Source organism: Drosophila obscura, unplaced genomic scaffold (assembly GCF_018151105.1).
Source record: "Drosophila obscura isolate BZ-5 IFL unplaced genomic scaffold, ASM1815110v1 contig_73, whole genome shotgun sequence".
NCBI lineage: Eukaryota > Metazoa > Arthropoda > Insecta > Diptera > Drosophilidae > Drosophila > Drosophila obscura.
Genome location: NW_024542865.1, coordinates 4,480,535 through 4,497,424, shown reverse-complemented (window position 1 = coordinate 4,497,424; position 16,890 = coordinate 4,480,535). Strand labels below are relative to the sequence as shown.

Below are 16,890 nucleotides of genomic sequence, written 5' to 3'. Positions count from 1 at the left end.
CGCAATTTAAAAACGTAACAATATTTTTACAATGCAAGGAGGCTCAGGAGTAGAATCAGACATAATTAAAATTTTTTATACCCGTACTCAAAAAAGAGTTAAGGGGTATATTAGATTTGTGGTAAAAGTGGATGTGTGCAACGCAGAGAAGGAAACGTTTCCGACCCCATAAAGTATATAAATTCTTGATCAGCAGCAATAGCCGAGTCGATATAGCCATGTCCGTCTGTCCGTCTGTCCGTCTTGATGAGCGCCTAGATCTGAGAGACTATAAGAGCTAGAGAAACCAAATTTGGTTCCCAGACTCATGTGACATCACACTGCTACAAGTGCATTTCAAAATTTTGACCCGCCCCCACAAAGGACGAAAATCTGTGGCAGGCACAATTTTAAAGATACAATAAAACTAAAAACGCAGTATCGTATAGAATGCCAGTATTGCCGAATCTGAACTAGATCGGATCATAATTATAGCCAGAATGAAGAAATTAATTTTCTGTTGGTTCTCCCTCTCCCTCTCCTTCTCCAGCGCTGCTGACGCTACTGATTCTCTTTCTCGCTCGCACACTCTGCCGCGTTCAGTGCGCGAGCAACCCCTAGCGGAGGAGATGTAGAATCTAATTGGAACATGTACAATCTACATGTTAGATGTAGAATATACATTGTATATGTAGATGTAGATAACAGATGTAGCAAAAAAATGTAAAATGTAAAATTTTTTTTTTTTTAAAATTCTTAAAAATCATAAGCTCAAAAATGTATATACTGAGTGAGTACGGGTATAAGTAGAGTCGCGTCCCCAGAAGCGACTCACACGGTTCTTCTCGTTTAATTTCTGATATTCTGAACATACTTTTGGAGCCTGAAAATTCGGTATTTAATAAATCGAAATGGAAGAGGGAGATATGTAAGATATTTTCACGATGCAAGGAGGCTATGAAGAGGCTATCCCATATCGAATATCAAAGAAAGAAAATCCGGTATTGAACTTTCCCTATAGCAATATTGGCTATAAATGATGCAAATAGGGATAATGATGATAGCTCCTTCCACAGGCACCACAACAAAAATTCTGCAACTTCACGTCCAGTTTAAGCCTCAGCTTGGTCCCACGGACCACACTATTTATGGTGGCGAATTGTCTAAAGATGGCGAATTTTCAAATCACCGGCAGAAACGGACTACACGGTTGAAACGGCCAATTCGAAGGAACACGCATCAGACCTACGGATACCCCCAACATCCCTCGAAATGGAAGAGGGTGATATGGATGGTGGTTATGATATATTCACGATACAGAGAGGCGATGAAGAGGCTATCCATTATCGAATATAAAAGAAAGAAAATCCGGTGTTCAAAAAACCCAATGTACTTTGTTTAGTTTAGAAAGGCTGGGACCCTCTGCTGGAAGTTTCGGATCGGAATTGCAGGCAGCAAGTGGGTGGCATCCACAGCAGCGTGCGTCAGAAACGGACTGCACGGCTGAAACGGCCAATTCGAAGGAACACGCATCAGACCTACGGATACCCCAACATCCCTCGAGATGGAAGAGGGTGATATGGATGGTGGATATGATATATTCACGATACAGAGAGGCGATGAAGAGGCTATCCATTATCGAATATAAAAGAAAGAAAATCCGGTGTTCAAAAAACCCGATGTACTTTGTTTAGTTTAGAAAGGCTGTGATCAGAAACGGACTGCACGGTTGAAACGGCCAATTCGAAGGAACACGCATCAGATCTACGGATGCCCCAACATCCCTCGAGATGGAGGAGGGAGATATGGATGGTGGATATGATATATTCACGATACAGAGAGGCGATGAAGAGGCTATCCATTATCGAATATAAAAGAAAGAAAATCCGGTATTCAAAAAACCCGATGCACTTTGTTTAGTTTAGAAAGGCTGGGATCCCTTCTGCTGGAAGTTTCGGATCGCCGGAAATTTGCAGGCATGCAGTAAATGGGTGCGCTCATTTCACAGCTATTGCGTACGTCCAAGCCACAATAAAATAAAAAAACTTAAATTATTTAAGCGAAATGGTTTTAAGCAAAATGTATTAAAATATAAAAAGTGAGAGATTTTTGTTTACTTCGTGTGTGCTTTTACTTTATTTTTTGTATATAAGTAGTCGGTAAAAATTTGCATAGAACTACCTTCCATCAGTTCGTACAGTTTGCATTCAGTTCAGTTCAAGGCAGCCACAAAAGTAGTCAACTATACAAGTCGGAGCAAAATTTATTAAAATATAAAAAGTGAGATTTTTGTTTACTTCATGTGTGCATTTACTACAATATCAAAAAGAAATAAAATCCGGTGTTTAAAAGAACCCGAAACTTTCCTCATGGAAATATTTGCTATAAATGAGGCAAAAATTCTGCAACTTCACCTCCAGTTTAAGCCCCAGCTTGGTCTGACGGACCACACTATTTATGAAGGCGAATTGTCTAATGATGGCGAATTTTCAAGTCACCGTCAGAAACGGACTGCACGGCTGAAACGGCCAATTCGAAGGAACACGCATCAGACCTACGGATACCCCCACATCCCTCGAGATGGAAGAGGGTGATACTTGAGATATTTTCACGATGCAAGGAGGCTAAGAAGATCCAATATCGAATATAAAAAAGGAAATCCGGTATTGAACTTTCCTTATAAAAATATTTGCTATAAATTACGCAATTAGGGATAATGCTGATGATAATCGTTGAAATTGAATTCGATCGAGCGCACCTAAATTATTTGCGCCTCCGCTTTTAATAAATCTTTACGCCATCCCAAGTATTTCGGTTTTGTTTTATTAGAAAAACTATTCTAAATTTTCATTCTAAATTCTCCTTCCACAAACACAACAAAAAATCAGCTGCAGTTTCAGCTTTGTTTCCCAGAGACCACACCATCTATGATAACGAACTAACAAACGATGGAGAGTTCCCAAAGCCATTAATACGTCAGAAACGGAATTGCACAGGTCAAGCGGGACTTGACCAGAAATAGTTATTTAATTTGTTTTTGGGAACTGCTCCTCTCTCTACCAGCTGGTCGTATATCGCAAAATAAGTCATCCAACTACCGCATGGTTCGTGTGGACCAGGCGACGATCGGTCTTCGCCAGTCACCATAGAGATGGAGAGGAAAACAAAGAAATGCCCCAGGCAAAGATAGCCAAAGAAAAATCGAGAATTCTGTCATATGTCGGATAACTGACATCCCGAAATCAAATCAGCCGACTGCACGGTTGAAACGGCCCCTGTTCGGGTGTAAAAATAGGAATTGGTATTGGTGGAAAAACTTGGGAGATTGGGAGAACTTCACCAAACCCAAATATCTTAATTGCTCTGGGCGACTTTGATTTATCAAATATAAAATAAAAAAATTCTACTTAGTTGGTAGAATACCAAACATATTCAAGTTAGTTTAAGAAAAATATTAATGAGTATGAGGTGGAGAAAATGGTCCGACCTGGGTGAGCAACTAAAAATAATGACGCCCAGGCCCGCTTGCGTCGGCCCTTTTATACGAAAAGCAGCTCGCAGCTGCGCCGCCAGACAACACATAACATGTATGTGAATGTGATGGTATGGGAAGCAACGCCCATGTGCATATGTTCTAGGGATGGGCATGTCTTCTAGGGATGGCAGGTATACTAGATGACACTTGCCATATTTTTCGGCACACCCGGCACGGAAAATGAATATTTCCAATACAAAATATTATTGTTTTATTTTTCTTAATGATTTTATTATATTTTATCTATGGGTTATTTATAACCGATTCATCGAATGTGGACTTTATATGATTTTTAAGTTAATTTTACAGCTATGGATGTGTTTGTGTTTTAGAGCCATAATCACATGTTTGGCGCATTCAACAGGACAACTCGATCGGCGCACATCGATGGATTTCCTACGATAGTTCTGGTGAACGCACATGGCTAGTGATTTTGATGCGTAAATTCATGCATCAGATTTTGGATTGTATTTTGGTTACTTAGGACGGAATCTGATTAATTCTTGCGCTAATAAACTGTTTTTCGTGCCGATTTTTCGCTAAACGAACACGTGTGCGTCACGATGATTTATTTGTTATAAATATATGTAAATATGTTAAAGATATATATTAGATACATATCGATTCTGTTTTTGTATTCACTACATTTCTCACGTGACGATGTTCGATGTATGTATGTAGTATATATACGCTCTCGTTCTCTCTCTCATTGGTGTAATATCAATTTTTAATAAATAATATAAAATGATCATGCAAAAATAATTAAAGTATATTTGTATGCTATGGGCACACAGCCACACGCACGGGTATGTCTCTCTCACTCTTAGTCCCACCCTACTTCCCCTAATACCAGTGGCCATTTAGCTATTTGGGTTTTTTATTTCAGCTTGTTTTAGCTTTATGTACATTGACCACTTCTGCTTTATCTTGTGTAGGCTACTTTGTTGCAATTTGTTCATATAATTTACACACATTTTGGAGCTGTCAATATAACATTTAGCCATTTTGGTTGCGGGGGGGCTTCTGGGCGTGTGTTTACCTGTTTGGGTGGCAGACGCGCGTTATGCGGTGGCTCTGTCGTGGTTTAGATTAACTTCAGTACGGCACTCATCTCATTACCTATAGGGACTATTTTTTTTAGTTTTTTTTTAGGTTGTTATGTGGTTTTGTTCATTATCACAGCAATGTTCTTGGTCGTTACTGTGTTGTCTTTTGTTGGGTAGGGACGTGTTTTCTATTTTAGTTTGCGCCCGCGCGGGATGTGCAACAGGAATTTATATGTTCCTGGTGGCCAAGTCATACGGATGGATGCGGTTTAACCTTCGCCTGGTTCTGCTCCTTACCAATCTTCTAGCGGGGACGTTCGGGTGGCATACTCGTAGAACTAGAGTTACTTTTCTTGAACTACGCCGAACGTTGGATGGTGTTGAAACAGCTCGCAAAGGGTGGCAAAGGTTACTTTTCTGCCGCTGTTTGTTGCCAAACCGTCGATATAGTCGTGAGTGCCATCGATGGTTGCCGCCTTAACGTGTAAAATGTGTTGTGTAAAAAATGCCCAAAATAAGATTTAGCTTTTTTTATTTTTTCCATTATATATTGTCTCTGAAATTTTGACAGCACTGACGTCGCTCCGTTCATATGTGCATAGCAACACGAAATAAAAGTGATAGAGATGGCAGTAGACCGGGCTAGGCGAGGGCACATATACATACATGCATATATGTAGATGTATGTGTGTGTATGCATAATATTCTTGATCAGCATTCGTTTGTATATGTTAGAATGAGAGCGATATATAGCTGCCAGCAGAGCACATCAGCATTCTCTCTCGCTCGCGCGTGCAGCGCCAGAATTTCGGACCAGACCATTTACCATTCACACTGCCGCCATTTTTTGCTACCCCGTACTCGAAATATAAAGGGGTATATTGGATTTATGGTAACGCACATGAGGAAACGTTTCTGACCTCATAAAGTATATAATATTCTTGATCAGCATCAATAGCCGAGTGGATATAGCCATAAAACGCCGAACGCTAGAACAACCAAATTTTGTATCCGACTGCTGTGATATTACACCCTGCACCCACAAAGGTCGAAACCCGTGGCAAGCGCGGCAAGAAAACCGAAAGCGCAATATTGTAGAGCATCTCCTCGATTTCGGTCGGATCATTTTTGTAGACGGAATGAACGAACAGTTCAGTTGCATGCCCGACAGTCAATGCCCCATGGCTCCATGCAACCGCTAACGAAGTGCACAACTCTGACCCTCTAAGGATTTGTACTACGCTCCATTGGCTTGAAGATTCGCGTCTTTAATTATTATGGGCTGCACCTGGGCCTGCTTGATCTGTCTCCATCTGCTTATCTCTTCGTCAGTTTTTCTATTTATTTGAATGTTTCATTTCACACGCACATGAAGGGGAGACAAGTCTGGGCAAGTTGCACGATAAAGAGATGCAAGATGGCGCAACGAATTCCGCCATTTTGTACGCATTTTGCTCAGCTACGTCAAAAATTTCGATTTTCCACAGAGCGCATATATGCATCTCGCTCACACTTACAGGTTTTTGGGGCAGCGATTAATGGAAGATTACAAGTTCCTTTTTGTTCTGGATCTGGATCAGATTGGATTATTATTATAGCCAGAATGAAGAAATTATTTTGCAGTGGCTAAGCTGCCCCCTTCTAGCGCTGCAGCGCTACTCGTTCTCTCTCTCTCGCTCACACACTCTGCCTCGTGCCGTGTGCGAACGAGCTAGAGCGGCGTATTGGTGTGAGAAGAGAGAGAGAGAGAGACAGAAGTAGCAGAATTAAAAGCAATAGCGGAAAAATGGAAACCGATAAAATATTTTTAAATCTGACTGAGTACCGGGTATAAAAGTGGGGGACTGACTTGAGACGCGCCTCAAAACGTTTCCCCTCGCTTTTTTCTGTGCCTACACACTTATATTTGAGTTGCATATCAAATGTAAACTCAATGAGAAATGACCAATCTCTTTGCTAAGTACAGCAGAGTTGAGTTCTGTAGGCGGCGGGTTGGTGGTTAGGCAGCGGCGTTACGTTCTTAGAGCGAGTGGCCAGCGGAACAAACGATAAGGGGACCAAACGAAAAAGCCTGGGTGACCATCCGCATACAATCTTCCCACTCCTGCCTCTTGCTGCCTTTTTCGCCATATCCTTTTCGTCGCACGGCTGTTCCATTCTGCTCGCTTTTCCCCCCCTATCTAGCTCCATTTTTTCCTGTGGTTTCCCATGATGGTCCACTCCATCCTCTTCAGACGTTTCATATTCTGGCAATGCAATGTCTGGCTTTTGGAGGTCTTTGACTCTGGCGCCACAACAGTTTTGTGGCCACAAATGATGTCGCCCACTCAATGGGAAAGTTTTTGGCTTGCCTCAACCTCAGATCTCCCTCCTGCCGACACTCATGCGGCTGTTCTGCTATCAGCGTTTAGCAGCTTTAAAAACTTTACAGCTTCATGCATACTAATATTAAGCATGCGACATGAAGTTCATATGCACATGAGCATGAGCATGAGCTGGAGATAGAGATAGTGAGCTGAAGATGGTGCCAATGGAGTGAAGGGAAAAGAGTGCTAAAATAGGTAATCTGCCAATCAAAGCGATTTCACTTAGGATTACATGCTGAAGTAGGTCAAAGTGCTAACAACTTTTTGGCTTGCACAAGTTTCTCTCGAAATTTTCAATCTCATTTGATATTATTATCTCTATATATCCCCAACCACTTCTCTTGCCCTGCCATTCGGACTCCCCTGGGAATCGCTCTGCGACCCTCGAGTTTCTATTTTCTCTCTTTTCGCTATGAAAACTTGATTTGAACTTGAAAATATGTGAAATATGAAACCGAAAACTATTTGCCAAGTCACAGTTCCTCTTTTGGTAGCAACTGATTCTCCCTGGGCTGTGGCTGCTCTTTGTGTGTGTGTGTGTGTTGTGTGTGTATGTGTGTGTTTTTGTGGCACACCATGGGGTGTGGCACAGCTCTGCTACGTGATTAGGCCCAACAGGGAGTGGTGGCACACAGCAGGGGCTGGTTGGCTGGCTGGCTGGCTGGCTGGCTGGCTGCCTCCAGCTGAGAGCCTTCTCACCTCAGTTCCGTGGGCCGCGTGCTCTCAACTTGTCAACGCACATAAATTTTCTAGCACGCTAGAAGAGCGACCATTGCTGAAAAAAGTGAGAGAGGTGGGACGGGTGAGAGGCTAGGGAATATGTAGGGGACACACACACACAAAAAGAGCAGCTGTAAAAACACAAGTCAAAAGTCGGCCAGGGGCGCTCTTCTCTTGGCAACCCCCGGGAACAATGCGTATCCTGGCGTCCACATCCTGTTCAGCCCAGCCCCCTTCTCCCACACCAGCCACCAGACCCAGACCCCTCTGCAAGCCACAACCCTCAGTGTCGTCGGTACCTCTCAGGCTCATCTGTCTTTTCAGTTCAGTGTTATCCCCAGCACAGTGGTACAAAAAATAACAGAGATGCGGATAAGCGTATGTGGCACTTGCAAATGAAATATAATCAACAAGATATAGCAAGCCGATTTTATTCTATTTCCAAATAAACAAAGTTTTGTTGTACCCTCTGTGGAGAGGAGCATGATTCGAGCACTTCAAGTTCCTGTACAGTGGTGTCTACTGTAATCTCTACTGTCCCAACAGGCTGCAGTAGCATTACCTTTTTCTTTTGCCCGCCACTAATGGTGTTCACGGGTTTCCATTAAATTACTGTGCATATGTAAATATTTATCATGTAACAGCCAGGCGCAGCGTTTCCGATTCTCTCTCAGTGTTGGCCAATCCACTGCAGCTTTCTTTAATTAATCTATAGACAAAAATGATTCCATATTTTTAAGCTTTTTAAAGGGTAATCAGAGCAGCCTTCTGATACGTTCAATGGTAAAAAAGATCGCTTTGTGTTAGGGTTTTAGTGAGAATAAATACAAAACTGCGCACACAATTTTAAAATGATTTACAAATTAAGAGCTTTGAAAGGATGACATTTTTTGTATGCTTTAAAAATCCACAAGCGTTCAAAAAAAACCTGATAAAAGTGTATATAAAACATACAGCAAGATGGCCAATGAATTGTTAACCACTGTGACGCGGAAAGGGGAACGGGACTGGGTGTGTGTTTGTTTTCAATTTAAATTTTACAATAACCGAAGCGAGGTAAACCGAGACGATGAGACGAACCAGAAACGAGCCGAGCCGAGACGAGCCCAGCTGCCTTCGTTGACTAGGCCAGTTGGCCAACTCTACGTGGATATGTGTGTGTGTGTGTGTGTACATATATATAATGAATAACGGCACAATTTCACACTTCCTTTCATTGGAAAATTACAGGAGAACAAGCATTCAGAGGCACATCCACATACCAGCTTTCAGCTCCCAGTTTTCAGCTTCCCCCAGCATCGACATCGACATCCGACAACGTTTGGCTTTTCTTTTGTTTTTGGTGTTTCGGCTGAAAGCTTTTTAATAAGCCACGAAAGGCAGCAGAGCAGCAGCCAAAATGCCAACCATACTCGTACTCATATATACTCGTACAATATATATGTATATAAAAGTATGTGTATCTTACTTTATATGTACTTGTATTTTTGTGTATTTTTTTTATAGATCAATTGGATTTGTGGTTTTATTTGCTGGGTTTCCTCCTTTTGGCCTTATCTTATTTCTGACTTTTCTTGGCTGGCGCATTTAATGTTTAATTTTATTTTCTTTCCTGTCCCTGGGTGCCCTGAGTGTCAATGTGTGGCTCACAGGACACACGTTATCATTATGGCCTTGCAATGACCAACAGCACCACACAGAAACTGCCTGGCCACAAAAACAATCCCACCCAAAACGAAAAAAGTTGAGAAAGATAGCGCGGCGCGAGTGGTGGCATGAAACCAATGACCCATTTGTGTCATCAATAAAAAGACACAAACGAAGCGAAGGAGGCTGGCTGGACCCGTATGAGGCATTTCCGAATCGTTTATTTACTTTGGATTTTTTTTTCCTGTTAAAGTTGAGCGACAAAACTGAAAATAAACTTCAGAAAAGTTTGGGTCATGTTCCCAATTTAAGAGACAAGCGAATAACAAGTCGATATTTTCGAATGATTCCACTTGTAAAATCCTGCCTTGCCTCCAGAGTCCAATAGGTGTGTTGCAATCCTGCCATAAAAAATGTTTTAGGGTTTCCTTTTCTTTGTTTAAATCATTCGGAATCATTTGGATTCATTATTTTTTCGAAACCCATTCCGTAGAATAAATTCCTGCCATACTATGAGAACATACTACTACTATGAGAACTATGAGTGGGTAATGAGTACATAAATTGTAATAAACTTCAGATTAATCATTTGATTAAATATTTCCATTAAGTTGCATTTTTGGTACATTTTTCACCCTGACTGACCACACAGAAAATGTGAAAGAAATTTAATAAATCAGTGGCCCTGAACATAAGTATTTATCCATTTACCGTAAACAGCCGTGAAAAGAATTCGTTCAATAATAAATTAAAACTGAATGAAAATTGTTTTCGAGTAGATTGTGGGCAATGGTGGAATGGTGGGGAGGGCGTACCGTCTGGTCAATGATTGAAAAGAAAATTTGCATTGGGGTGCAAAAAAAAAAAAGGGGAAATGGAAAATGCGAATTTCAAAGAGATGCCGCGACCTTTGACCAGGCAAATAAGAAGGCAAATAATTTCCGCTGCTCGAATGCGACACAAGTAGGACACAAATGTTCTGGCAGAGACCCCAGGATCCCATTCTAGAGCAAGGGAATGGGGACAGTACAGAACAGAACAGAACAGTTTCCGTTTTCCGTTTCCTGTGCAAATATGCGAACTAGGAGCCGAAGAGTTGTTGAAAGGATGGCAGAGCAAGAAAAGAAATAAGAAGAACACCAGCTACCGAAGGTTTAAGCACCCTTGTTTGGAATATTTCCAGTCCTGATCTTAAGACAATATCTCAGCACTTCAATTGGATATTTTAATGTTTCGATTATTCGAATATTATCAGCTAAAGTTTGCCACTTTGTTGCATGTTTCAGCTGGGCATATACATTAGTAACATTTAATTGTTGAGTGTAACAATCGGGAACATCTCCTTGAAATGCTTGAGGAATGCTACCCTCTGGAAGGGTATATGTGTGTACAACATGCAGGCGCCCCAAAGAGCCTGCCCCGCCCTGCGTGTCGTGGTGGCCTAAGTTGACATGATTTGAGACGGGTTCGTTTACGGTTACGGTTCTTAGTTGTGTCTGCTGATGGGTACGGTTACGGGTGTGGGTGTGGGTGGATTGGGTCTCTGATTCAGTTGCTGTTTCTTTGTGCCTGCCCGTAGGCCGCTTATTGGTCAGACATGGGGGAAGCTTCATGTCGATGATGTCGATGATGTTCCCATGGAATGTCGTTGTTCGACTCTGTCTGTCTGCATATTTTCCATCTGTCTGTCCGTCTGTCTGTCTGTCTGTCTGTCTGTGTGTGTGGGTTAAGGCGATTTTATTTGTTCAAAGGAACCCCGGCCCGGCCGTGACCGGGGCCAAGTCCTTTCATTCTATTCAATGTCAGACGGGTGGGGTTTGTTCCGCTCCCTCTCCATTGGGTAAATATTTAAAAACGGGAAAATCTGTTTTCGAGCTCCAGCTCGTCTATGGTGGTACACTTATACCATAGGATGTTCGGTATATATTTTATTTGAGCTGCAATTGGATTCTGTGGGATAAGGCGGCTTCAATCTTCGCTGTGACACGTGATGTGTGTGTGTGTGAGAAAATACGTACATTTAAAAGACAGTTGAGCTCTCTATAAGCCGTTTATTAGGTGGTTCCACATCTACGATAACAATGCGGATGCCTAACAAGCACTTTAAATGGCTATGTGGCAGCTTGGCGATGTTTTTTATTTTTCAAAGTCTTCTTGGATTTTTGGGTGCACTTTACGCTACTGCCAAGCACGGCTTCAAGTATCAATTGGAAGTGTTTCGTCGACTTGCCAGCCAGTACCAGTATGAGCAGCGACAACGGCAGCGTAATGCTGCCAATCCAATACTGTTTGTGGCGCAAATAATTCTCCTCCGAGACAAGTTCCAAGCCGGTCAGTGTGCGCTGAATTAGTACAATTATTTGGGTTTCCAGTCCAGTCCAGATATCACGCATGCCAATATCCAAGTAAAAGATACCAAAAGCCACTTCGTAGAGGAACTTGAAGGGCTCGTAGGACCGCGTTAATACCTTGTGAATATAAACGTTGTGGGCAATCATATCCATAACGGCTATGAGTACCAGCACCGAAGGCAGCTGGGGCTTGTCCATATTCAAGGGTCGCGAATAAATCCATTGATAAAGGATATATAGCAGGGCGGCCAAGCCGACACTATACCAAGATGCCATCTGCTGGATGGGGGCAAACATTCAAACAGAAATCATTTTGCTGAAACGATCCCAAATACTCACTCACTTTTTGGGCTTTAAACGTTTTTTTTTGGGTTTTTTAACGAATTTAATAATTTCAAGGCATAGATATTCAGAGCTGTACTGTATTTTCAAAAGGTTACTAATATTTCTACTATTTGACAGGGCAATGTCGCTTGAGAAAATTGAAGAAAGAAATTCAAGAATATTTAATTGAGAAGCACTTGAAATCTATTTTTCATTCCCACATGGGGCTGATGAAGAAAATGTCTCCGTTCCACTAGAGTGCACCAAAAAAAAAACCTTTTAAGTCGAAGGCCTCGATGCTTGCGCTTTGCTTAATTAATTTCAATATTATTTCCAAGCTTATAAAAGTTAATTTTAATCATTAATAAAGTATTCATATTAATGATATTTTATTTTAAATGCTTTCCCCATAAACGTCACATTAAAATAATATTTTATATAGGGGTATGTTTTTTGATTGAGATTAAAATTATGTTTTTTCATTGCAATTGCTAGATTTCCTTTCTTGTAATACCTTAAACAAATATAGCACTTAGTATATTCTATGGTGTATCTGTAGTGTATGTGTTTCTGCATCCCCTAGTTTGCATCCCCTTCGGCTGCTGCCTGCCCTTTCTTATACTTTTCGATCAGCTTCTCCATTTCTGAAATCTCCAAAATATTGTAGATGCAGCTATGGTTGATGCGCTGCAAGCTGGACATCTCCAGCTTGTTTGGAATCAGATTGGTGGTGCCCAGACTGCGATCCAGTACCTTAATGGCCAAATCCTTGGCCTGCTCCAGATTAATGGATACTTTGGGATCCAGCTCCTCCTCCAGCAGGGAGTTGGCAACGCTAAAGTGCTGCCCAGTGGCAGTGGCCTTCCAGCCACTGTAGTTGCCACTGGGATCGGAATTGTACAGCTGATAGCCGTAGATGTCGTCCCAGCCCATGAACAGAAGGGAAACGCCAAAGGGTCGTCTGCCGCCCCACTGCGTGTACGACTGCTTGATGGTGCACACATCGGCCACGACTCCCTCGCAGGGACGCGTCTCGCCAAAGTTGAATCTGTGGCGTTGAGCTGAAATGCGCATCTCATCAATCAGCTTCGTGGCATCGGCACTGCGGCCCGTCCAGGTGCAAGCCACACTTTTGGTCAGGCGAAACATCTTTTCCGATGGCCAGCCGATCAGTCGATGATTGCTGCATTCTGCGGCCAGCAAAACGCCATCTGTGGCTACAATACCCAGGCATATGTGGGAAGCGTAGACAGCCTCCATGGCGTATTCCACCTGGTGGAGGCGGCCCTCGCGCGAGAACTGTATGGCTTGGGGATCATAGAGACGTGCCATTACCAACGAAGCTACAAAATGTAGCAGTTTACAACACAAAATAGCACAGAAGTAGCACACAAGCAAACCCTTAGAAATAGCAAAAAGTAAGTAGATAAAATATATCGAATTTGAAGAACGAAAATCGTATAATTTTATACAGATTTCTGACACAAATTGAATGGGGAAAATCCTATGATATAATGTTAGTCTCTCTGCCAGCGGCTGTTCTATGGAAAAATATCTCCAGCGTAGGGTATGCGCTATGCCTTGGTTTCGCTTCTGGAATTTTCCCCGCACTTTTCTTGCCCATTCCTTCCGTTTGTTGCAGCTTTTCCCTCACGTCTTTGCTGGTGTTTTTTTTCCTATTTTTCTTTCTTTTTTTTTTCTTTTATGACATCGTAAACAGCACATAACACTAAAGAGCCCTGGCCAACAAAACGGGGGGCGAAGAGGAAGCTGAAACTTGTCTTCCAGGAAGTGGGCGGGCGCACAGGAAGGGGGCGGGTTGAATGTTTGGGATCTGTGTCTGTGTGTGCGTGTGTGTGTGTAGGCGCTTGTCTCGTGTGAATAATAAAATAGTTTCGAGTATCCATTTGCATATTTAAAAGGAGGAACTAAATGTTTACCTCCTCTTCCTGTTTGCCCCCATCCCCCATCCGGCAAACTCTTTTCATGTCCCTCAGTCTGCTAATGGCTTTCCGTTAGCCCCCATTCCGCAGCCTACTTCCGCTTCGCCGCCACTTCGGCCACTTGTCACCAGTTGTGAAGCATTTTTTTATATTTAATTTTTCATGCGCTTTCATTAAATAAAAGCAAACGTGTATAATGGTCAACGGCAAGACAGGAAAGCAGAGCTGGGACTGGGGCTGGGTGTATACATATTCGTAGCTGCAACAGCTGTTGGCCCACTCGTAGCATCCGCCTCTTGGGAGCAGACACACAGCGCCCTTATTCAGCCATCCGACTGTTTGCGGCCGGGGCGGCTGGGGGGGGGGTCCCTTTTGGTGTTCAAGTTTATTTTGGTTTTGGCGCAAATTCTTTTATCTGATATCCAGAGAGAGAAACCAGTTTTGGGTTTTGATTGGGGCATCCAAGCAACGCAGAGGGATACGGAATCCTCCGTCCCCCAGCCCAGACTCTTGAGGAATGTATATGAATAAATACGATATAGGAGTAGTAGTTACTATGTGCATCTGTGTGCACGGAATTGAGTTTTTAATTAAGCGCAAATGTCGACACGACAGCAAGGAATTTCTGCTAACACAAAACTTGTCCGAGTTGCGGCCATGACAGTGGCAAGTGGCAAGTGGCAAGTGGCAGTGGCAGTGGCTGGTGCTGTGGCTGTGTCCGCCCTCGCTTAGTTTACTTTTGCAGCACACAAATCTGTGTAGGAGGTTGGTGGATTAAAGAGCGCAGGCAGTTGGAATTTACCGTCTAATTGGTTTGCTGAGCTGCTCTCTGTGGCAGTGTGGGAGAGAGCCTAAAAAAAAATGCGGGAAATTTCCATATTTCACAGCCAATAATTTTGATTTGTTTAAGTTTTTTTTTAGCAATGGAAACATGGTTGAAAAAAAGTTCTTACATGCACCCCAAGCTGACCATTAAATGGCAAAGCACACACAGAGAAAAAACCTCCTACTCGTGGCCTTACATTATGAAAACAAAGTACACTTTTGGGTCACTTTGAAATGCATACTCTCGGGTGCAAACAAGCAGCTTAAATTCACGGTAATCGCATTAGAAAACGTAATCGTGCCGAGTGCCAGAACAAGCAGCTTTGGAACATCAGCCGCACATCATTTGACCTTCGACCGCCGCCTTTGAGTCCCCTGCCCACCTATAAATATATCTGTGCTCTGCTCGGCTCTGCTCTACTCATCTTTCTGCATTTATTCTGTCCACACCCCCACCCTGCCTTTGGGTGTGCCGTCTATTTGTATGCTGTAATCCGAGACTGACAAGCTCGGTAGCTGGTTGGGGCATTGGATTTACTTTGTGTTTGGACACGGTGTAGGTGCACGCGGTGTAGCGCTGACAGAGCGCTGCTTCTCTCAATATACATTTTTTTTGAACTTTTTTTTACGGCTACAAAGTCACTTGTGCACGCGCACGCCCACAGTGGGTAGATGCTCATACAAATTAGGAAGCACGAGCATTCAGTGATGAGTTCTTCTACCTGGCAATTGTAGGTTAGCAGAGAAAGGCAGTCAGTGCCACATAATAATTGATTATTGTAATGATTTGTCTCGACCACTGTGTAACAAAAGAAATCCTCTCTGGCCGTACTTTCACTTTGTTTTCTTTCATTTTGTGACCTTTATCTAACTTTATATGATGCCCAAAATATTACTTACTTAATGGGCACAACATTTTAAACTTGTTTTAAATGAATGTTGTGATTGCTTTGGCATACGCTGGCCGCCTAGTGTGCCACCCAGTCACCACCTGTTTGTGCGAGAGTGGGATTTGCGGTGGAATGAAACTCAAACAAATGTAATTTTGGTTTTAATGTTGACATTAATGTGGCAGCATTGTGGTAGTTCCACCCATTGCTGTTGCTGTTGCTGTGGCAAAGGAACTGCTCTGACTGCTCTGCTCGTTGAACTACCAAACTATTTTGCACGCTTTTTGGCTTATTCGTGCAGTTTGTGTGGTGTGTGTGTGTGTGTGTGTGTGTGTGTGTGTGTCCTGCTGCTGCCAACTGCCTTCAGTGGAATATGAAAATATGAATAAAACCCAGAGCCACTGCAATTTGTGGAAAATTGTAGACTCCCCACTGAGCAGGGAATACGAATGGGTTTTTTTTTTGGGTTGGCGGCCAAAGGCAACCATTTTTACATATATGTATGTATGTACATATACATGTAGGTATGTATTCAATTTCCTGTGTTGATTGCAATTTTTGTGGCCTGGCGCAGTGTATGATTTGATCTGAAATTTTTGATTTGAGGCTTTGCTGATTTCAGGGGTTTGGCTTATCACACCAATAGAACTACTTAAATGCAAATTGATATAGTAGTGGCCGGAACGAGTATCAAGTGTGAAACATTTTCGTAGTTAGTTGATAAATAATTCTTCCTATTGGTATATCTATTTGATGATCATGGTAATCATGCCCAAGTAACATGAGTAGCAAGTGTGTTATTTTTTTTATTCTTATACTTCAAGAGTCGAAAGCTTTTCTACCTTTAATTTGAATACCTGCCGCCCCCATCAGCTGTTTCCCTTCCATTTCCATTCAATCCCAGCACCCACATTGACCTTGACTCCCTCTTAGGGCTTGTGTGCTGGTAGGTGGGGCGGGAGTGTACTCCGAAAGGGGTCAACGCCATTGGAGCGTGATTAAATGGAAATATCTGCTTACACTTGGCTCTTCTCTCGCAATGCGACGGGCATGTGCTCGTTCGTATTCATGGTACCAACAGTTGGAATATCGGGGGCAAGGAAGTGTGGGATGTGTGTGTGTGTATGTGTGAGTAGGGTCAGGATTGGCCATTGTCATTTATTGTGATTATATGGTGCACATGGTGTCCTGTGCCGCACCGCCGGCTAATGATGCCACCATGCGGCGTCTGTTTTTCGCTCGCTCGCCTCTCGTCTCTCTTTTC

The 16,890-nt window shown here is 42.7% G+C and overlaps 3 protein-coding genes across 3 annotated transcripts in view; all 3 read right to left on the bottom strand.

Moving 5' to 3' along the window:
• LOC111065297 (allatostatin-A receptor) overlaps positions 1–16,890 on the bottom strand; it is a 114,440-nt gene that overhangs the window by 40,968 nt on the left and 56,582 nt on the right. The gene's annotated exons all lie outside the window — the stretch shown is intronic.
• Positions 11,140–12,087, bottom strand: LOC111065401. The gene is made up of 3 exons (XM_022353546.2): positions 11,988–12,087; positions 11,312–11,920; positions 11,140–11,243 (listed from the first exon to the last, which is right to left on the bottom strand). Exon 2 carries the CDS (start codon positions 11,918–11,920, stop codon positions 11,405–11,407), a length of 516 nt encoding a protein of 171 aa, XP_022209238.2. The 5' UTR covers positions 11,988–12,087; the 3' UTR covers positions 11,140–11,243; positions 11,312–11,404.
• On the bottom strand, positions 12,376–13,436 carry LOC111065298 (proteasome subunit alpha type-4-like). Its single transcript, XM_022353405.2, has one exon. The coding sequence runs from the start codon at positions 13,298–13,300 to the stop codon at positions 12,548–12,550; it is 753 nt and encodes a 250-aa protein (XP_022209097.1). The 5' UTR covers positions 13,301–13,436; the 3' UTR covers positions 12,376–12,547.